The sequence below is a fragment of the Mustela nigripes genome, chromosome X, assembly GCF_022355385.1.
Source record: "Mustela nigripes isolate SB6536 chromosome X, MUSNIG.SB6536, whole genome shotgun sequence".
NCBI lineage: Eukaryota > Metazoa > Chordata > Mammalia > Carnivora > Mustelidae > Mustela > Mustela nigripes.
Genome location: NC_081575.1, coordinates 108,926,479 through 108,948,894, shown reverse-complemented (window position 1 = coordinate 108,948,894; position 22,416 = coordinate 108,926,479). Strand labels below are relative to the sequence as shown.

At 44.1% G+C, this 22,416-nt stretch overlaps 1 protein-coding gene across 2 annotated transcripts in view; it reads right to left on the bottom strand.

The window, feature by feature from the left end:
* Positions 1 to 22,416, bottom strand: part of SH3KBP1 (SH3 domain containing kinase binding protein 1) — a 244,058-nt gene that overhangs the window by 149,252 nt on the left and 72,390 nt on the right. For both annotated transcript variants that reach the window (XM_059384727.1, XM_059384726.1), the window contains exon 3: positions 11,065 to 11,168. In XM_059384727.1, the coding sequence (XP_059240710.1) occupies positions 11,065 to 11,168 (104 nt within the window). The remainder of the gene's footprint in view (positions 1 to 11,064; positions 11,169 to 22,416) is intronic.

Sequence of the window (22,416 nt, the reverse complement as noted above, 5' to 3'; positions counted from 1 at the left end):
TCCCCCTCCCTGCTTCTCTCCTCCCGCGCCCGGGCCCTCAGAACCAATCAGCTTGTTCCCCCTCCCCGCCTCTCTCTTCGAGCGCAGGTCCCCAAAGCCAATCAGCAAACTCCACGTATGCCTTTTTCAAAAGTTCTAACTGTCAACCAATCAGTTGCGCCCCACCCAAAACTTGTTTGTACCTGTCTATAAAAACCCGGCACCACCCCAGCCGGGTGTGCTCAGCTAGCAGGAGCTGCTGACCACCCGCAGGCGCGCGCTGACCACCCGCCGGCGTGCACTGACCACCCGCAGGCGCCTGCGTAACAATAAAGAACCTCTTGCTGATTGCATCCAGTGGCAGTGTTGGATTCTTGGGTAAGGGGATCCGCGGGTCTTTCACAACAAAGAAAGGACCATACAGAACCTGTGCACCTCCACTTAGAAATCAAGCTTGCCTTATGTTTGTTTCTATATTTAAAAGAGAGAAAGAAATGTGTCCCTTTGTAATAAACTGTGGATTATGGATGTCACCAAGGCCTTACCATTTCTGCCCCAAAGGGAGTAATAAAGGGGAACTGATGCCCCCCCCCCCCCCCCCCCCCGCAACACACACTCATCTATAGCCTGCCGCCGGCAGTGCCTCTGGGCTGAGAACAGCCTCCACCCTGTGCCCCTGAGCCCAAGCCAGCCAGATCAGGAGCCCATGGCTCTGTCCTAAGAGAGAACCCTGTCTTCAGTCCAGAACCGGAAATAGGGTAGTTTACACCTGGCTGTGTTCGAGAAAGAAAGACACATAAAAGCATTTCAACAGTTTGCATTGGGGGCCTTGCAATTCCTGTGTCTTCACAATCACCAGCATCTAAGTGGCTTCAGAACCCTAAAAGCACATCTCTAGCTATTTAGCCCTGCTGGAAGTTGGGGAAGCAGCTGAGCAAATTTCAACACATCCCCCCAATTTTACACACATTATCTACATTTTAAAGGCACTACAGAGAGAACACCTGTGGATACAAAGATGACCATGGCTGTCCGAGGTACAGAGACTCAGAATAGTTTCGACTTAACCAGCATTGAAGTTTTACCTGGTAAACTGTGCTGAGAAAGGGAATAACAGCTTTACCAGGTCTAAAGTCTACCTCAGGGTGTGAGTAGCAAGACAGAAAAACCCATTTAAGGGCTGTTATGGCTTTCTATGCGCAATTAACCCTTTGTAGTCCAAATCTCAGGAGAGGCGCACAGGTAAATGAGGTCAGCTTTATTGTTCCCAGAGCTGTTTCTCCACTCTTCCCAGAAAGCAAAATGGAAAAGTCAAGCTTTAAGGAAAGGCCCACACCTTAACATTTCTAAAAGTTTCCTCAAAATATATTCAGACTTTATAGGTCTAGAAATTTATCCACTTCCTCTAGGCTGTCCAACTTGTTGGTGAATAATTGCTCAGACTAGTCTCCTTCAATCCCTTGACATTCTGTGTTATCATTTGTAACCTCTCCTCTCTCATTTCTGATTTTGAGTCCCCTTTACTTCTTGGTGAGGCTAGCTAAAGAGCTGTCTATTTTGTTTATCTTTTTAGAAGATGAACTCTTAGTTTCACTGATCTTTTCTATGATCTTTTAAGACTTGATTCCCTTCACTCACACTCTGATCTTTGTTATTTCCTTCCTTCTGCCAATCTTGTAGTTCATTTGTTCTTTTTCTAGTTCCTTGAGGGTAGGACCCTAGGTGGAGTTAGTCAGAGAGAGACAAGTACTATATAATCTCACTTCTATGTAGAATCTTAAAAAAAAAAAAATCAAACTCATGGATGCAGAGAACATGGTGGTGGTTGCCAAAGTCAAGGGCTGGGGGGTAGGTGAAAGAGGTGAAGGGGTCAAAAGGTACAAAATTCTATTTATAAGATAAATAAATCCCAGGGATGTAATGTATAGCAAGGTGACTATAGTTAACAGTAGTGTATCATATATTTGTTAGTTGGTAAGACAGTAGATCTTAAAAAACAACTTTTTTTTAAGGATTTTATTTATTTATTTGACAGACAGAAATCGCAAGTAGGCAGAGAGGCAGGCAGAGAGAGAGGAGGAAGCAGGCTTCCTGCTGAGCAGATCCCAGGACTCTGGGATCATGACCTGAGCCAAAGGCAGAGGGTTTAACCCCCTGAGCCACTGAGGCGCCCCAACAATTTCAAACTATGTATCATTGCTATAACCTCATCACAACATATACTATACATGTATCAAACCATTATGCTGTATGTCTAAAACTAATACAGTGTTTAATTTCAATTATATCTGAATTAAAAATGTATTCAGACATAATTAAATGAGAATTTCCACACTGGCCCTTTCACCCATCTTTGAGAGGTAGGGGAAAGTATTTTCAAAAATTTTTAAATGCCAGAGAAATACTTAGTTTTTAAAAGTTTTTAAAATTGAGGTATAATTCATATAATACACACATTTTAACCCACTTTTTTTTTTTTAAGATTTTATTTATTTATGTGACAGAGAGAGATCACAAGTAGGCAGAGAGGCAGGCAGAGAGAGAGAGAGAGAGGGAAGCAGGCTCCCTGCTGAGCAGAGAGCCCGATGTGGGACTCGATCCCAGGACCCTGAGATCATGACCTGAGCCGAAGGCAGCGGCTTAACCCACTGAGCCACCCAGGCTCCCAATACACACATTTTAATAGTACACGTCAATCAGTTTTCATATATGCACCCAAGTAACCCATACCTCTATCAATATACAGAAAGTTCCATCACTCCAGAAAATTCCCCGTGCCCCTTCCTAGTCAATCCACCTCCACAAGCAACCACTTATCTGATTTTCATCACCTATGATTGATTTCACCTTTTCTAGAATGTCACATAAATGTTCTAACGTGTAGTTTTACCTTTTGGATATTGCTGAAAAAATACAAATTGTTTCTAGAAAACATCTTTTTCTATTAGTGGAATTAGTGAAAAAATATTTTTAAGGGAACCACTCCCTAATGGCATAAACACCTACATTATTTTCCATTTTAGTTGCTTTAAATAACCATTCCTGTTGATGTGGGGACAGGAAAGCTGGTTGAGCCAAACAGACAAGTGTTCTCTAGGTCCTAAAGGCCGGGGCCAATATTTTCCCCCAATTCCTGTGTAGTTCACTGTCTGATTACCTCTTTCTGGCAAAGCTACAACATTCCATACACATAGGAAAGTGATTTTTTATTCCCTCTTCTTCTGAGAATAAGCCTATTCCACATGAAAGAGGCCCCTCAAAAGAGAAATCTGCAGAGTAATTCAAAGGGGAATGACTGAAGAAAACATACACAATTTCCATTTAAGACTTCAGCAGGGAGCCTTTCCCTCTACCTGCTGCTTCCCCTGCTTATGCACGCTTGCTCACTCTCTCTCTGACAAATAAATAAAATTTAAAAATCTTATTTAAAAAAGTTCAGTGTAGGAGGCACTGTCACTTATCTCGTGTGCATTCTGCCGCAGTGGCCAGCTTCTGCTCCTGATACCCCACACCTGCCGCAGAAGCTTCACAGGTCATCCCTGACTCTGGAGCAAGGCTGTACCAACACCCTGTCCACCCCCCCCCCATCCCAGACCAGCCGAGCACCTTACACAATATACCCTGTGCTTGCTGAAAGAATCCAAATACTTCTCATCTTCCCCATGCCTGTGGTTGAAGTTCTTGTTCTCGGAAGCATCCTCTTCACCTTCGCTGAGTGCCTTTTTGTTGTTGTTGTTTTTGCTTTTTGGTTTTTTTGTTTTGTTTTGTTTTGTTGTTGTTGTTGTTGTTGTTGTTTGCAGACAGAAAGAGGGAGAAGCAGGCTCCCTGCTGAGCAGAGAGCCCAATGCAGGGCTCCATCGCAGGACCCTGAGATCATGACCTGAGCTGAAGGCAGAGGCTTTAACCCACTGAGCCACCCAGGCGCCCCAGTGCCTTTGTTTTTAAATCCTTCCTCATTTGTCAGTGCCATCGTCTGCTGCTCTCCTAGCATCCTGGGTTCTTAGTTACCTTCTTAGCTGTGCATATCTTACCCTCCCTGACTATACTGAACATGTTTCAAGACAGTTTCCGTTCAATAAATCTCTAATTCTCCATGAACCCAGCTTCTGTCACAGAGTAAGAGCTCAAATAGTTGATAAATACCATAGCTTTGCAAATCTCTTATAAATGCATTTTGACTTGCAAATACGTTGCTTTTATACAGTTGTAGTCTGTTTTGTGGGCTGATGATGCTAATCTAATCACCTTTTCTTCTAATCGTGACGTCCCTCTCCTTAACATGCTCTGTCACCTCTGCAAATTATATCACCAGACATGTCTACCCAAAATCACGGGAAGAAATGACTGTAGAGCAGCCTAAGCATTTTGGATTATCACATTCTAATAAACAAATTTTTATATTAATGTTATCTCTTTTTTGGAAGATAAACCCTTCTAAAGCAAGGGGTGCCTTGATGGGTTAGAATTTGGGTATGCTTGGGTTACCTAGTAACTAATCAGCTTTTAAATAAACTTGACTTCTTATGGGCAAGCACAAAACAAAAGGCAAGTCTTTGAAGTTCTTACATCAAGAATGAAATGAGGATTTCCTGCTATTTGGGAACCCTGGACCCAGTTCCAATGTGTGTGGGGGTGAGAGACGTTCCCCCACACCAACAAGCAATTCTTCAGACATCAGCTGGGTATCCTACCATTTAACTCAATTCTGACACTCTCTACTCAGAAACAGCTGCATATCCCACAGGTTAAGAGCTCGGACCTGCAAGACTGCTCTGTTCCCTGCCCGCCCCCCCACTGTAGATGCCACTTGCAAGTCCAGATTGTCACCTACCCTTCGGACCCATAAATCAGAGGTTCCCATGATCCCCTCCTCAGGTTCAATTAATTTCCTAGAGCAGGAGATTTTTACTTACCAGGTCACTGATGTATTAGAAAAGGATATAACTCAGGAACAGTCCGATGGAAGAGATGCACAGGTCAAGGCACGGGGAAAGGGCGTGGAGTTTCCAGACCCTCTCCAGGCACCACTCCCCACGCACCTCCACATGTTCACCAACCCAGAAGCTCTCTGAATCCTGTCCTTTGGGGTTTTTAACGGAGGCCTCAGTACATAGGCATGGTTGATTAACTCACTGGCTCCTGGCACCTGATTCGACCTGCAGGCCCTCTCCCCTCACCAGGGTCAGTGGGTGGGGCTGAAAGTTCCACCATTGGCTCCACTGGCAACTGGCCTCTTTGCTCAGGTGTTTCAAAAAGTCACCTCATTAACATAAGGGAAGACACCTTTATCACTCTTATAGGAAATTCCAAGAGTTTTAGGAGCTCTGTGCCAGAGACCAGACATATATAGTTCTTATTATAACTCACAATATCATAAGTGCGCATCCGTACCCACAAAGGTTGTCTGATTGAGTTAAACTTCTGAAGAATTTCAACAGCTCATAGAACTCAAGGTGAGAGAACCAAACCCACGTTGTGGGTATGAGAAGATGCCTATGTTTCTTGAAAGTGCAAGTTACCACCTTTGCAAACTATAAGGCCAGGTCAGGCTTAAAATCTGAAATGAAAGCCACTGATCTACAGCGAGCCTGACTAGGGACCACTGAAAAATACCTCAAAAACAAACCACAAGGAACAAATAAAAGCAAGAATCTCTGAATATTCCTTGGGCCCCGACTCAGACAGACTTGTTGAGATCAAGCTCATCCAACACGAGAAGAAAAGTGGCTCATTTCCCAGGCTCTGGATAACACAGAAAGGAAAACACAGAGGTTTCAATGCACTTTAAAAAATAGGTCAATAAGCCAGGTTTGAAACTCTAGAGGCCCTCAAATGCCATTACTCCTGACAAGCTTGTCTATATACCATCTCTGGTCTTATAATTACAATTTCACCTGCATTGACCAGTCCTCTCCACTCTGGACAAAAAAGACACAAGTGTGTATTTATAGTGATTTTCTTAAAAAAAAAAAAAAAAACAGCAACAAGAACTCAGTCTGCTATTCTTCCTTTCGAACTGGCAGCCCAGTTCCTTTGGGTTCACAAAGCTGAATCTAACGATGAGTGCTGGGTCCCTGTCTCTAGTCAGGAGACAGAGAAATTCTACGTGCTTTTCTGAGGAAGGTGACTTTGCCAGGTGCACTCAGCCCAGCCAGCCCTGCCTTCAGAATTCCTCCTCTGAGCTCACCCATCTGGGCCGAGCACTCGGGCCTGGCAGTTGGCTCCTGCCAGGCGGGGGTCAGGCTGCATCTACCCAAACCTGCACCAGGCCGCTGCTCTGTGAGCCCACCATGTGGTTACATGGCTCAAAAACCAGGTAGGTGTGAAGACAAAGTTTGTGGTGATGAGGGGAAAAGGTAAACAACGTGAAAGTTAAAAAGAAAAAACAAAACCTGCTGCCAAATTAGGTGCAGATAAGACAACCAGAAGAGACAGGGTGGGGGGCACTGTACTGCAGAACTTTCTTTAGAAGGAGGGGGTACTCTGGTTGCTTTCCTTGTGTTAGTATCAGTCCATTTTAAAGAAACTGATGGAAATCATGAAGGAGGCACTATGGAAGCAGAGAGGATGGAACTCAAACCAACAAACCCATATTCAAGGAAAACACCTTGACCCTATGAGCTTATGGTGACAAATGGCAAATGAATGTGCGTTTTTATATTTTCAGGCAAAATTAAATAAGATATAAAATATCTTAAATGGTCTTAAATAAGATATATATCCAACTTAATTAATATATAAAAAATATCATGTTTTAAGATTCTCTACTTGATTCAACCCTTTTCAAAAAAACCAGTCCGTTGCTGCTATAAACATTGGGGTACAGATGGCCCTCCTTTTCATTACATCTGTATCTTTGGGGTAAATACACAAGAGTGCAATTGCAGGGTCATAGGGAAGCTCTATTTTTAATTTCTTGAGGAATCTCCACACTGTTTTCCAATGAGGCTGCACCAACTTGCATTCCCACCAACAGTGTAAGAGGGTTCCCCTTTCTCCACATCCTCTCCAACACATGTTGTTTCCTGGCTTGCTAATTTTGGCCATTCTAACTGGTGTAAGGTGGTATCTCAATGTGGTTTTAATTTGCGTCTCCCTTCAACGGACGAATGGATAAGGAAGATGTGGTCCATATACATGATGGAGTATTATGCCTCCATCAGAAAGGATGAACACCCAATTTTTATATCAACATGGACGGGACTGGAAGAGATTATGCTGAGTGAAATAAGTCAAGCAGAGAGAGTCAATTATCATCTGGTTTCACTTATTTGTGAAGCATAACAAATAGCATGGAGGACAAGGGGAGATGGAGAGGAGAAGGAGTTGAAGGAAATTGGAAGGGGAGGTGAACCATGAGAGACGATGGACTCTGAAAAACAATCTGAGGGGTTTGAAGGGGCGGGGGGTGGGGGGTTGGGGGAACCAGGTGGTGGGTATTGGAGAGGGCACGGATTGCACAGAGTACTGGGTATGGTGCAAAAACAATGAATACTGTTACCCTGAAAATTAATTAATTAATTAATTAATTAATTTAAAAAAAAAAAAAACAGTCCATACCTCCAAAATCCTCCTGAGAGTTGTCTGGTTTGTTTTCCCCTTTGGAGTAGGGTGTGTGTGTGTGCATTTGTTTGTGTGTGTGTGTGTGTGTGTGTGTTTAGCTTTGCAATACTGTAGAATCAATCTGTTAATCAGTCAAGAATAATATAACATATTTAGACACATATACATGATATCATCTATCGTATTTTTATTGTCCAATAGATTGACTGGTTTCCAAGTCTTGCAAAACTATGGTCTTACCTCAATCTATCCCTGTGATTGAAGAGTTCTTAGTGATTTGGGATGTTTATTTTTTAGTTTCCGGTGGAATGAGAAAATACCCACTGACGTTTATACATCCATTATAAAAAGACATATTTTATAATATGCAGTGACAATGGCCCAGTATCTGCAATATTACAAGTCAATTGACATAATGAGAAAACTCATTTTTGATCATATAATTTTTAAAAATGTGGTTGAAAAGGCCAACCTTTATGTTTTATTTTACATAAATATCCTAGGTTACATATTTTTCCTTTTTCCTCTGGGAAGCAAGATCATCATGAAGTGTGGCACTTAAGAGGACACTGGTCCTGCAGCAGGGATGTCCTAAGTCATCTCCGTGCAAAGAGTTAACTAACAACTGTGATCCCTCCTCTCCTTCAGTGATCCAAGCCCGCATTCCCTACAGCCAAGGGGCAGGGGAGGGTGGGCACTATCTCCCAGGAATGTGTTAATAATTTTCCTTATCTTGCTTTGTATTTCATAAAACATTCTTATAACATTAAAGGAAAACTGCTTCTGTGACACAACAATTTTCAATTCTCATTCCCTTACAGTCTTCAATCACACAGACAGAGATGTATTTTACATGGCTGTGTCCTAGTGTATGCAATTTTGTGTCCTGATCTGTTCATTTCTTTTGCAAAAAAATCTTTTCATATTTCCATTTATTCACTTACTTATTCAGAAAACATTCATTAAGGTACGTATTAGGTTTCAGGCACTCTTCCAGGTACCACGTAATTTAAGATAGATCAAAACCAGATCCCTGCTGTTGAAAAGTTCTCAGGTTAGCAGAATTTAACAGAAAATTATAGTACACAGTATTGTAATAAATACAGATTTAAAGACCTCTGGGTTTACCATCTTAATGTCTTCACAATCTTCTAGCTGAATAATATCACTTAATTCACATAACTATTCTCTCTCTTGATTATTTTTCATTATCACAAGCAATTAACATGTTTCACATATATTTTTTTTTCTGTTAACCATTTTCTTTGGATAAATTCCTGGGAGTGAGATTACTGGCTCAAAGGATGTTAGTTCAGATTTTTACAGCTCTTGCCATACCCTGCTAAATAGCTTCATATTAGGATCATAAAGATATACAAAGTTGTCACTTCTCCTTGGTATTACCAAGTCTTAACCGCAAAATGTTTTCTTAGGATTCTCAAAAGCAGGACCCATTATTGTCTTAATTTGCATTTATTTAATTAAGAGGAGTGTGGAACATTTCCTCATGGTAAAGGTTTTTCTTTGTGGGATTTGTGTTTATGGCAGATTTATTTACTATTTATCATTGTTATAGTACCTTTTTAGTATAATTTCATAAGTGATATATATAATAACTTTTCATGATCATTTATTGTAAAATGTTTCTTATTTGTTGTTCTCTAGGGGCGGTTTGCTGAAGTTTCTTCAAATTATACCAAAATTTTAACTTTTTTTTTAAGTTAGTCACACTATTTACTATTTCCTTTGGAACTTCTTGCATGGATTCCGTCTTACCAAATTTGTCCTTCTACCACTAGCATAAATGTTCCACTCTGCTGTCCGTTCATGTTTCACTCAGTCAGCTTTCGACAAATATCTCCTAAGTGCCCTGCTTGGCAACAGGGATACAAAATGATGAATGAGGGATGCCTAGGTATTTGAGCTGGTTAAGCATCCGACTCTTGATTTCAGCTCAGGTCATGATCTCAGGGTCGTGGAGTGAGCTGAGAGTCAAGCTCTATGCTCAGCTTAAGATTCTCTCTCTCCCTCTCCCTGTGCCCCTTCCCCTGCTCACTTGCACACACACACACACACACACACTCTCTCTCTCTCTCTCTCTCTCTCTCTCTCTCTCTCCAAAATGGTTAATGGCCTATTAATACAAATTCTCCAAAACTAGGAAATAGGCGATAGGGGTTATTTTGTGTCCTCCCAGTGTCACACTGGGAGTCCCAGTAACCGATTCTCGAGAGATATCTTTGTCTGACACCATATTCACTATGATTCCCTTAGTGCGGATGTTAACCGGCAGAAAACCAAAAGTGATGAGAATGATTCTGTTCAGATACCAATGAAAGTGAATCTGGACAGTCGGAGATACAAGTGCCTTATTCCCAGAGAAGAGACAACCTCAAAGGCTGCAGTGTACTGCCCTGTGGGATAGTATGTACTTCTGCATCTGCCTTAGCAATCTGAATCAAGTATTTTCTCTCTCTCTCATTATAAATACTCTTCCACAATTCTCTTTGAGCCAACCGTATCATCTTGCAGATCCCCTCGTTAATGAGTTAAATAAAACTTTGATGCATGCTCACTTTACGTTTATATGAACATCAGGGAATCTGGTGGCTGGGCCTCAGCCCTTCTACTTGGACCCAAGTCACAGTTCACTTAATCCCCTCCTTGCCTTCTAGCTTCTTTTTTTGATCATGGGTTTCTGTAAGGTCCAGTGGTATTCATGAAACCAAAGCTCTTGGAGAACTGTATTTCTATATATAGACACATGAGCTGAATCAGAATGAATGATAAGGTTCTAAGTCTGAAGCCCAGGATAGCCCAGGACAGGGGAGAAGAGCCCGAGAGGCCCATGTCAGTGCATGGTGGGACACTCCACCAGCAGGCGTGGCCCCGAGTACCCAGGACCAAGCAGCAGTAAGGGAATGCGGTGCAGTGGAGGGAACAATGGGTCTCCAGCCAGGTGGGCCTGGCTCCAACCCTCAGCCCTGACTCTTCCAGGGTCTCTCTCTTTTTCTTTCCTTCTAGAGTCTCTTGAGCCTCTTTTCTCATCCACAAAACAAAGTGCTTGCGATGGGCCACCCGATGGGCCAATGTGTAAAGAACCTTGTCACACCTGTCTCATACTACTAGTCTTCTATAAATGTCCCTTCTTCTCCTTCCTTTTGAATCTACAGTGTCCCCCATGATGAATACTGAATTCACCCTCAAGAGACGGCTCAGGGTCACTCTGTAGAGCCCGAGTCTACTGGCAGTTGAAGGAGAGGAGAAGAGCTGTGGAAGTGGCCCAGGATCTCAGAAGCCTTTGTCCACTATGTGAAAAAGGCTGTAATTTCAAATGGCCCACACCTGCTCCTAATGGGCTTGGCGGCATTCCTGTCTGGGAACCCAGTTCCTCGGAGAAGAGACTCAGCCAGATAGCGGCTAAGGTCTCTTTAGGCTCTAACATCCGCCACAGCAAGGCCAACCAGGGGCGGGTCCTGAGCGCCCGCACGACGTCACCCACCCATCCACCGGCACACTTACCTCTCCTACCACCTCTATGATGTCGCCAACCTTCAGCTCAAGCTCATCGTCATTCTGGGGCAGGTAGCTGAATGCCACCTGGCAGCGGCGCCTCCGTCGCTCGCCTGAATGGGAAAAGCAAAATATTTAGACACAGCTCTTGGCTTAAAACTGGCTTTTAAAGAGAGGCTTCCTAGGCATGCAGGCAAATTAAGCTGACTTGTCTCAAATATGCTCTCTGGGACATGGCTAGAGGCACGGCAGCTCTGGTCTCAGAGAGAGGCAGTAGAAAGCAGAGCAATGCTTCTTGGTCTTTTAAAAGCTGCTGGGTCAGAAAGGCATGGGTATGAGAAACCGATCCGTTGGTGCAGAAGGCAGGAAGCCCTCCCCTGAAGCGCTGGAGCACATTGCTGCCTTAAACGCTTTTCCACGGATGGGGCTTTGTACTTACTGCTGTTGATTTTTAATGGAAGCTGATGTGATATGGTAGAATAAAAAGAATGGTCTGCTTCTAATGCTAGCAAGGCAGAGGAAATTTTTCCCAAATGTGCAAAGGAAAAGATAAAGTAGCCTGGCCTTTTTCTTACTAATCATCACCCTTTCAACACGCTGGAACTCAGGCGTGATAAGCAAAGGCTAGTAGATTTCAGCCTGCCCTTGGTGCCATTTCAAATGCCCCACGGGGCTTCAACAAATCCACTTCGGTCCTCTTCCCTCTGTCCCAGGGGACCCATTAGCAGGATCCCTGGCTGCTCACACGAAGCCAACCCAGGCAAATCAAGATAAAAGCCAGAACCACACTTCACTTGACCGGAGGCACTCAAGGTCACAGCATCTCGCTCACCCAGAGCGGCCCAACTGGGAGGCCCTGGCTTAGAGCTGGTTCAAGTACAGATGCGACTGTCCACACCACAGACATGCACCGTGGGCAGAAAGAACATGCATGTGGTATGTGTGATGGGGGTGGGGTCGGGAGACAGACAGATAGGCAGCAGCGGAGGCCCAAGCCAGGGAGAGGTGGATGGCAGAGAAGTGACACCCGCATTGCTCCGAAGTTTGTCGCTCGAGGCTGACCACCTCACACTGTTCCCTCCTGCCACCACATGGCCTAGAAAACCAAAGGGATCAACGACTTCAAGGAAACACATTTAGAAATGCTGACATTATTTTTGGATACTGCCTACAGTGATTCTTCTCCTTTTCTAGTCTTTTCCCTGCAAAAGCAAATCCCTGCAGGGGTGATCACAGGCCACACTGAGGCCCCCATGCAGCATGACATCATACAAAGGGGAAGGTCTTTGCTCCATCTGATGGGCTCACTGATCAATATGTTTCAAAAGCCAATGGCCTAGTTCTCTCCGCTCCATTTTTCTCCGCCTGAACCTCGGTACGGAAGAACCGAGTCGAACAGAAGAAAGGGGGCAGAAGTTCAGAATCGATATCTTGTCTAATCACATCTTTGGCAACTGTACAAATACACTGCACCCCTTCGTACAAAACCACAAGCCGCCTGGGCCTGGTGAGAACAAAAGCAGAGCTCTCGGGCTAACTGCCAGGTGCTGCCAGCACTGTCCACAGGCGGCACAGGGCGACCCACAGAGGACCCGACTCTCCCGGGCAGTGAAGGCGCATCCCAGCTGGCTTCTCCCTGGTGGGGAGTGAGGAAGAGTGGTAGTCCGGGGCCAAGCACTCTCCCGTGATTCCACGGTGTCCGATGAAATGAGAGGCAAATACAGCACTCTTGTTGTAAAGGGTACGGATTCCCCGTTCTGGCTCAGAAGGTCCAGACGACGGCAAGGTGATCTCGGCTCCCACCTCCTTCTCCCTGTGACTCCCGTGCCCCGCCCCCATAGACACCTCTTAAGATGAAGTTCTACCCTAAATGGGTGAAGAGCTTTATCTGCTAGATGTTATGGTAAAAGCAAACGCTGCACATACAAATCTAAACGCAGAACAAGTCCACACGCAAACCTCCGAAACCTGACACACAAGCAGAGAAGCCACCAGTCTGGACAAAAGTGACTTGAAAATAACATCTGAACGCCCAGTGCTGGCTGAAATCATAAAATGCCGTTACATGTAAGTTCATTTCTTTATAAAACTCTCTGTAAAAAATAGCATGTAACCTGGTGCTACGCAAATGGCAAAAGAGAGTGATGACTTCTTTAAGGAGAGACTAACACCGTGAACTCAGGACCTGGAACAGAATAAGGAGATTGCTCTTGAACCGAATCTCGGCCTCCAACTTCTCTAAAGCCCTGTCTGGTATCAGGAAGAATGACAAGTTTACTAGTTTCTATCTGCCAGGCTCATCAATAGTTCTTAAAAGCCTTTAAGAAGGTTATTTCGTTGGTGGCACCAAGTCCTATCAAACACATCGCCAACATATAGGACCAAGAAAAGCGAGCCCCACAGCGAGGTATGCAGGGGTTGCTGATGGTAAAGGCCACCTGACCTAACCCTGGGCAGAAACGGTTATTCCCTGCAGCTCTGGGATAACTTGTGGTCTTTTCTAAAGCACTTCTGCTATCCATCATCCAATCTCACCCTGCCACCACCTGAGTTAAAATGAAACAGAAAGGAGCCAGAATGAGCAACCATTTTGCAAATGAGAAAATTGGGGTTCAGTGACTTATCCAAGGACACTGAGCTAGTGAGCCACAGTATCTGCTTTGCCTGAGTTCAGAGCTCTCCTTCAACTTTGGACGAGCCGATTCTGTTTACATCTCGTCCCACATTCTCTGTAATCTGAACTTAATTGCTTTGTGCGACACTGTGTAACAGAGCCTCAGGTTTTCATGCGAATTCCCAGACCGCTGCTCTTCTAGGGCTCAGCTTTTGCACTTCACCGTTCCAGTCTTGTTTGCCAGATCTACCCAATCTAAAACCCAGTTCAAGGTGGGTTGCCAATGTCAGGAGACACTGCATTTCAGGTGCCTCTGTCCATCCAACATTTAAGAGAGTTTAAGGATGTCATTGGCTATTTCTCCCCTCCCAGCATTTCACTGATGTTTACTATGCAGTCTTGACCTCCCTTGAGGAGGTACATAGATGATAATGTCATCTCCCTTCAATAGTTGCTATAAACTGGAAAAGAATAAGGATGACTTGCCTAAGGCCGTGGCTTAGCATCCCTGAACTTGAGCTACCACCTTCACTCCCAGAGCCCAATCCACATGAACTCATTCTCACACATTACTTTGAGCTTTTTTCTATGGAATAAACTGGGTCTTGAAGATATTTAAATGCATTTGCTGATCACGGCCAACAATACAAATCAATATCAGAACAACTAGAAAGAGGAGAGTACATATGTTCTCCCTTCTTCGTGTCAGGGCCATTGCCACTGTCCTTTGCCACTGTGTGTGTTTTCTAGGTAGGACCACTTAACTCCCAAGACACAACCGCAAGAAGTAACACATGCAGGTTTTACAGACATGCGAGCATATATGTGCACACGGCCCACCAAAAAAATGTATGGACAAGGCAGACTTGACAGGGCACATATTACAGGTCTCTCCTTCATTGCCATACCGTACAATGGCCATGCATTCACGCGTTGAAACACAGGCCATGGACACCAAGGCAGGCACATTTGCAATGTCCACACTAGGCCTTGTTCATTCCCGCCCTTATATTCATGGCCAGCTTTGTGTAATAAAATAATAACAGCTAGCATTTATTGAGCACCTACTGTGTGCCAAAGACTGCTGAGTACCGCATAGGTACTACCCTCACACCCAACGCCCTTTTTCCAAGCAGGGAGAGACACAGAGATTGAGTGTTTTACCAGAGGTCTTACAGCTCGAGGGGATGCAAGTCCAAGGCCACTGCCTCCCACGTCTGACTGTTCTTAAGAATTCTCAGCTATGGGTCCTGAGAAGGCAGAAAGGACTCACTGGGCCAATGTGGGATGTGGTTAAGATGTGAAACCAGGAAGTGAAAACCCACAAATCAGGAGCATTTCCTTACAGCTGCTGGATACTGAGGCTAGAGCTGCTGGATATTTTAATGAAAGAAAACTGGCTGGAAGGGGAGGAAATGAAGTACATGCACACTCTCTAAAAATGACAGAGCAGAAACTGAAAAGGGCGCCATGGCCCATCCTTAGAAACTCATCTATATTTTAGCATCTCCTAAGGTCTTACAACATGTGAAAACTTCAATGTCCAAAAAATACAACAATAAATAATGCAGTGGTAGAAAGAAGTCTTTGGGTCAACTGAAAACTTTCAACACTCACACAGCCTTTTTTTTTTTTTTTTTTTTTTTTTTTTTTGTAATGTCTCATATCCCCTATGACAGAACACCAGTGCAACCACGAGGGCCTGAATCACCAAGGGACGCCTCCCACAAAACTCTAAACTTCAGTAACAAATCAATGCCATTAATTACAGGGGACAATGGGTCATAATGGATGACAAGGAGAAAACACCTTGTGGGAACAGGTAATCTCCCTTTAGAGGACTCTAACCAGTGCTTCTCAATCTTGGCACCTGGGAGCTTTCATAATCTCAGTAGCGGTCCTGGGGAACTAAGTCTCCACAGGTTCCTGGCTTCTTCCAGCACTGGGACAAAGAGAACACCAAGCAAGAACAGAATATCCGCTAATGCTAACATCAGTGAAGTTGCTCAAACACTCGAGGGGTACTTTCCAAAGGACACAGAAATCAGCTTGATGGGGCTTCCATTGGCCAAATCTGGGATAGTAACAGCTTGTACTGAGGGTTGTTTTATCACTTGTGCACTTCCAAATAATTCATGAGCCCAGACTGATAAGTTCAATAGGTAGCTAGGGTGATAGCTACCTAGCTAGGTGAATGGATAAGATTAGATAGATAAGGGCAGGGCAAGAAGCAAAAGCTCTCCTTTAGACAAAGGATGTCAGGGATGCCTGGGTGGCTCAGTCAGTTAAGCATTTGCCTTCTGCTCAAGTCATGATTCCTGCCCACATCCAGCTTCCTGCTCAGCGGGAGTCTGTTTCTCCCTCTCCCTCTGCCCCTCCCTCCTACTCATGCTCTCACTCTCCCTCATGTTCTGCTCTCATAAATAAATAAAATCTTTAAAAAAAAAAGATTGTCAGCTAATAAATGGAGAGATGATAGAAACAGACAATCATCATTTTACAGGCATCATAAGCAGCCAGTGATTCTGGCCAGAAATCAATGGTGGTTAAAACCACTGGGTGAAACCTTGTTGGGGATTAGGATATGTAAACAGTCTCAAGAGTATCTCCCCAGAGATTATTTATTAATTACAAAAGGAAAACGGTCCTCTTAGAATGGAGAAACCGGACAGACACAGTCTTAAAGCTCACATCATCAATAATGACACTTCTCATGTGATGCATGAAGAAAGACTTAACCTCACCTGTAGAATGCTCCCACCCCAAACATTTAACCTACATCTGACTGTAAGAAAACAGTCATGCAAATCGAAAATGATGACAGTCTACAGAAACTGACCTGATTCTTTAAAAAAACCTTAAGTCTGGGACGCCTGGGTGGCTCAGTTGGTTAAGCAGCTGCCTTCTGCTTGGGTCGTGATCCCAGGGTACTGGGATCGAGTCCCACATCGGGCTCCTTGCTCGGCAGGGAGCCTGCTTCTCTCTCTGTCTCTGCCTGCCACTCTGTCTGCCTGTGCTCACTCTCACTCGCTCTCTCTCTGACAAATAAATAAATAAAATCTTAAAAATAAGTAAATAAATAAATAAATAATAATAAAACCTTAAGTCACTATCACATACAATTTTTTAAAGGCTAGGAAACTGTTCTAGAAGGGGGTGGGATTATGGACATTGGGGAGGGTATGTGATTTGGTGAGTGCTGTGAAGTGTGTAAACCTGGTGATTCACAGACCTGTACCCCTGGGGATAAAAATATATGTTTATAAAAAATAAAAAATTTAAAAAATAAAAAAATAAAAAAAAAATAAAAAAAAAAAAATAAAAATAGTAAAGAGACACAACAGCTAAATATAATGTGACCCTTAATTGCACTTGGGGTTTTTAAAAGGTTATAAAGGGCATTGTTGGGAGAACTGGGGCAATCTAAATATGGACCAATACTAGATGATAGCATTATATTAACTTTACATTTCCTGCATGTGCTCACCCTGTTGCAGTTACAGAGAATGTCCTTGTTTCCAAGTGTTTAGGGATCAAGTGTCCTGATATCTGTAACTTACTTTCAAATTGTTTGAGGAAAAAAGGAGTGTATGTGTGTGTGTGTGTACGCGTGCGCATATGTGCATGCATGTGTGTATACATATACATACACACAGAGAGAGCGAGAAAACAAATGTGGCAGAGTGCTAATAATGGGGGAATCTGGATGGATGTTCATTGTAATACTGTTACAACTTTTCTGTACATTTGAAATTTTTCTAAATAAAAATTTGGGGAGAGAGGAAAAATACAGATGCCCAGACCCCACCCTTAAGCAATGGTCTGGGTTTCTATATTTTAAGAGCTCCTCAGACGAATCTAACAAATGGTCAGGGTCAAGAGACATCTAGACAGATCGGTTATCCAAAAACAAACGGGATTTTCCGGGAACGTGCTATACGTGTTCTACATTCAGCTTCTTCTCCCAAGAGAGAGAAAAATCAAGCTCATCTAGCAATATTAGGCTAATACATAACCCAGGTGAATGGTGCCACGCTGTGATTTTCATCTCACAGAACTTCAGAAAAGTCTCACCAAACAGCCTCTGACTCTGAAAGTGTGCTCCTGGGAGAGTGGGGGATGGGAAAGATGGCGGTCGCTTCTGGGATCCATTAGCCACCACTGCTGGGGGTGCAGCAACTCCCCAACTTAACTGAGCACATTCCAGATTCCTGAAGAGGCTGTTCTTGAATCAGAAACCTCAATTAATGTAAAGTACCTTTCCTATTTCGAGATAGAAAGACAATACAAAGTAAACTAAACAAATGTAGAGACTCACCCCTTTTAATCGAAACACCCGGTGGATTTGAGGTGCAGGGGAAGAGAGAGAGGTGAATGACTGATCTCGCCAGACCCAGCATCGTACCATTTGCTGGGAAAATTCTCAATCCTCATCCTGTTCCAACGCAACGTAACTCAGAGGAAGAGGAGGACACTTCAGAGTTTGAAGGCATGCCAGAAAAATGAGGAACTTGTGGGTCTTTCTTGCCAAACCCCTCTGGCTCTGGCCCGATGGTTACAGTGGAAATGTATGGTATTTAATTAACCAGCACTGTTTGGTCCCTGGAGATGAGCCTCCTTGATTCTCTTAGGAATGCCTATAGTCAACGTCTGTGCATGGCAGAAAACCATTAATCCATTTGCCTGCTACTTCAAAGGGAAGGTTCATCTGCAAACAGGTTGTAGCTATGCCAGTGCTCATTTGTTCCCAATCCCCCAGAATACAGGAGGAAAATGTAGAATCAGTAGGGAACCATCTATGAGGGCCTCAAAACCATGGGGGGTAGGAAGGGTAGCAGCAGGTCAAGTCAAAAGTCACCAAAGGAAAATCAACTGAGTCCTGTTGGAGATGGAGACAAACATTGATGAGGTGTCTGCCATGTGCCAAGAACTGAGCTAGGCATGTTACATGCCTTCCCTCAAGTTCTTGACTGACCCTGTGAGGTGAGGGATGCTGCTCCCATCTTTACGAAAGGGCACAGAAAGGCTGGATAACTTGTGTGAGGCCCATGCGTTAAGTAAGTCATGGTCTACAGCCCTCTTCTTCCATGAACCCAGGGTAATACCAGGAAGGCACATTAGCTGTGCATTTCTGGAGGACTTCAGATGACGAGCTAGGGGTGAGAACTTGCCCAGAGGAGGTTTCTGGACAGAGAAATGACTACAAGATGTGCTGAGAACGGTGCTGTAGAGAGAAGTGGCTGGTGTCAGTGGTGTGCAGATGGGCTTGGAGGAGGGAGCCTAGAAGCAGGCAGATAGCCCAAAAGAAGACAAAGAGAGACAAAGGTCTAAAAAACATGATGGAAGGAATCCTACACACAGATACACAGTCTCATCATTAGTTGATGGGTTTCAGTTGTTCCCTTTGGGGGGTCAATGACCCTCTAACTTGTCTTTGATCCCCAGCACCCAGCTCAGGGGCTGTTAGAACAGAAACCCAATCCATCCTTGATGATCGATGGATGAATGAACTAATGAGTACCTATATCACATTCTGTCTGTGGGTCACTGTTTTGGGAACATACATTTTGTAGACAGTCAGAGCGATGCTGGAGAAGGACAGAAAGGGAAGAGGGAAAGAGTTAAAGCCTCAACCTGGTGTTAAACAGGGCACCCACACACACATGCTTAAAAGCCAATGCCGACACAGTTAAGATGGTAAATTTTACATTATGTGTATTTCACCACAATTTTTTTTTTTAAAAGCTGAATTGTTGCAGCTATAGGGAAAGAAAGATGGTGGCCCGTCATCTTGCCACAGGGTCAATAGGGCCACATTCTCCAACAGCATAGTCTGAAGCATTAAACAATGCCTGATACACTCCTAAATGCTTTCTTCTAAGGCTATGGTCTGCGCTCAATCACCCATACCCAATGACAGAGCAGGGATACAAATGAGCAAGAAATTACGCATATTTGATTTTAAATTTAGTCCCAGGAGAAGAGAGAAAATAGCTACGTAGGGAGAGATACCTGTTTAAGAAAGTTCAGGGCAGCAGTGTTTCTCATAGCAAATGCTGATATGGCCAGAGACCTACACAGGAAAGAAACATCCTGAATGCCCACTGAAAGGGAATGGCCGCATGGAATAGCCAGGCCATGGAAAACCAAGCAGCCTTTTAAATTGAGCAAGCAGTTCTGCATGTACTGACATGTAAAAGGTCTCCATAATATGTTAAATTAAAAGGGAAAATCACATAAAGGTGCAATGTGCTCCCAACATTGTAAACATATACACATTCCCTCCTTCCTTCTATAACCTCCACCCTGGACCCTGATTTACTTCAATCTCCCAAAAACTAGCCACAGAGTATGTGCTCAAGAAATATTAATGAATAAATGGATTCATCCAACATTCAATTAATACGTGAAGAACTGATAGAATTAAATAATTGAAAGAAGGGGTGTATGTATAAGAACCCGGTTGTGCAAGCACAGAAAAGGGTATGGAAGGGTATGCCCCAAATTAACAGTGGTATTTTTGGAAAGGGGGATTAGGAGAATGTAAAGAGAGACTCACATAAATGTTTCTGTACATCAATTTGTTTTTACAAAGAGCATGTAATAATACACCATAATAATTTTTAAAAAATCATTACATTTGCTTATTAAAATAATTATCATGCGTTATGAAACATACATTTTTCTGATTATGCTTTGATGACATTAATAGTAAACTTAGTTCCTATTCTCCAAGTAAATAAATAAATACCAGTTGAATCAGATGGAAAAGTGGTGTCACAGGCTGAATGTCAAGGGGGAGGGGGGGTTCTCAACTGGTTATGGCTGGCCCATGAAGATAGCAGGAGGTGTGAGCCAGAGAAACAGCTCCACACCTGTAGCCCGCACTACGTATTACTCTGGTCAGACACTGTTACAAGAGTCCAAAGAGCCCCATCACACCCTATTGGTTATGGATGCTTGCTCATTTTTCCTGGCCTGACCACGCACACCACACAGCCCAGACGGGCCATCTCCCTCCCGGCGGCAGGGGGCCGTGGGGGTCGTGGGGCTCCGTGTCTGTCTTCTGAGCTTGCTCACGCCCACTCACTCACAGGAACACGCACACACCCAGCCATGGGGGCGCCTCGTCTGGGCTCCCCAACTCCAGCCACTGCCCTCCCCTAGTCCTGCCCTCATCCCAGCAGTCATGAACCCCTGCTGAGCGGCCTCATCTGTTTGCCTGGGCCCCTTCAGTTCTGACACCTGTCAACTCGTTCCCGCGTACCTTCTTCAACAAATTCCACTCATCTCCCCCCACACACACACTCCTCGCGATGGTTATGAGGATGCCATTTCATCACAAATGCCCACTTTCTCTTACTGATGTAGAAGCAGAGGGTGGGATTTGTGATCTAGTCTTCCTTCAGTCCTACAGGCTTCGGAGTCTAACGTCCTGCTTTAAAGAAGCTACTGAAGATAGTCTTAAAGTCAGTCAGTTAACCTATGATCAAAGCCGTCAACTTTCTCCCACTAGTGTGATACAGAAAGGGACCATCCATTAAATAAACTGGGCTTCTGCCGCCTCTGATATTTCCAGTGTTAAAGAGATGCTGCCTCTGGATATTTTCAATGTTAATACCTGATGGTCCCTGAGAAGCCACATCTATAATTCGGGTACCAAGGGCGTGAAGAACTTCTACCACCATAATGCCCTCGCGCTCAACCATTTTCTATCGGTGGTCCATGAGTTAGGCTATGGAGAGGACATATACCTTGGATTTACAGCCCATGCACCCGGGGTCCGCACAGATAGCACTAAAGGCACGAAGAGGGTCTGGGCCTTCACGACACAGGAGAGACATCCAATCTAGAGGACAGCTCTGGGACCACCTCATGTTCTCTGCCACTTCGTGACCTTCACCGCAGTTTTCTTACCTCTCCCCCTGCAGTGACAGGTTCAGGCCTACTTCACAGGAGGGTCTGTAGCCACCCTTTTCTCCACTCATCTTGTCATTTGTGAATTTGTTAAAAGGCAGCCGTATTAATGATTTATGCCAGCTCAACTAAATTTCTTTTCACCATCCTTCCTTTACCATCAGAGCAAGATAAAGGAATCCTACTGGAAGACACAGTCGGTGATGTCTCTAATCATTCTTTGGGTCTTCCCCTTTCTCTAAGCTGGTCGCAGGGGGTGGCTTTGGCCTTTCAGGATGCCCGTTAATCTAAATAACCCAATGCACAACAGACCATAGCAGGAGACACTTCCCCAAGTGTCCCTGCTCTGACTTCCCCAGTCCAGGGCCCCATGTCTCTGGGGGATGGAGTCTGGATGTTCAGAAAAGAAAATCTAATACATAAAGCACATTGCTTTTCTCTGCTTTAGCAAGGCTTATTTTGGCAAAATGCCCAAAAGAACTCAACATATTTATAGGGTTTTGTTTGATCTACTTTTAAATGCTCCATGCAGAGTCATTCAAGTGAAATGAGAATACAGATTTTCAAAGGAAAAACTGAAGGAAGATTCTAAATATAAGTTATTTGTTGAGCATAAACAAGATTTCTCCCTTCTATCCAACATACTCCCTTTAACACATCTATTTTTAGAGGCATTCTCAAACTTTGTGGCTGACGAATAGATCAGACCCCTAACTTTTACAGTTAAGGAGCGGGGGTAGTGAGGGCGGGAACAAGAGAAAGGAGAGGCAAGTGTGCGTGAGCACATGCCCACTAGCAGGTGTAGCAAAGGTCGACAATCTGAGAGCTCC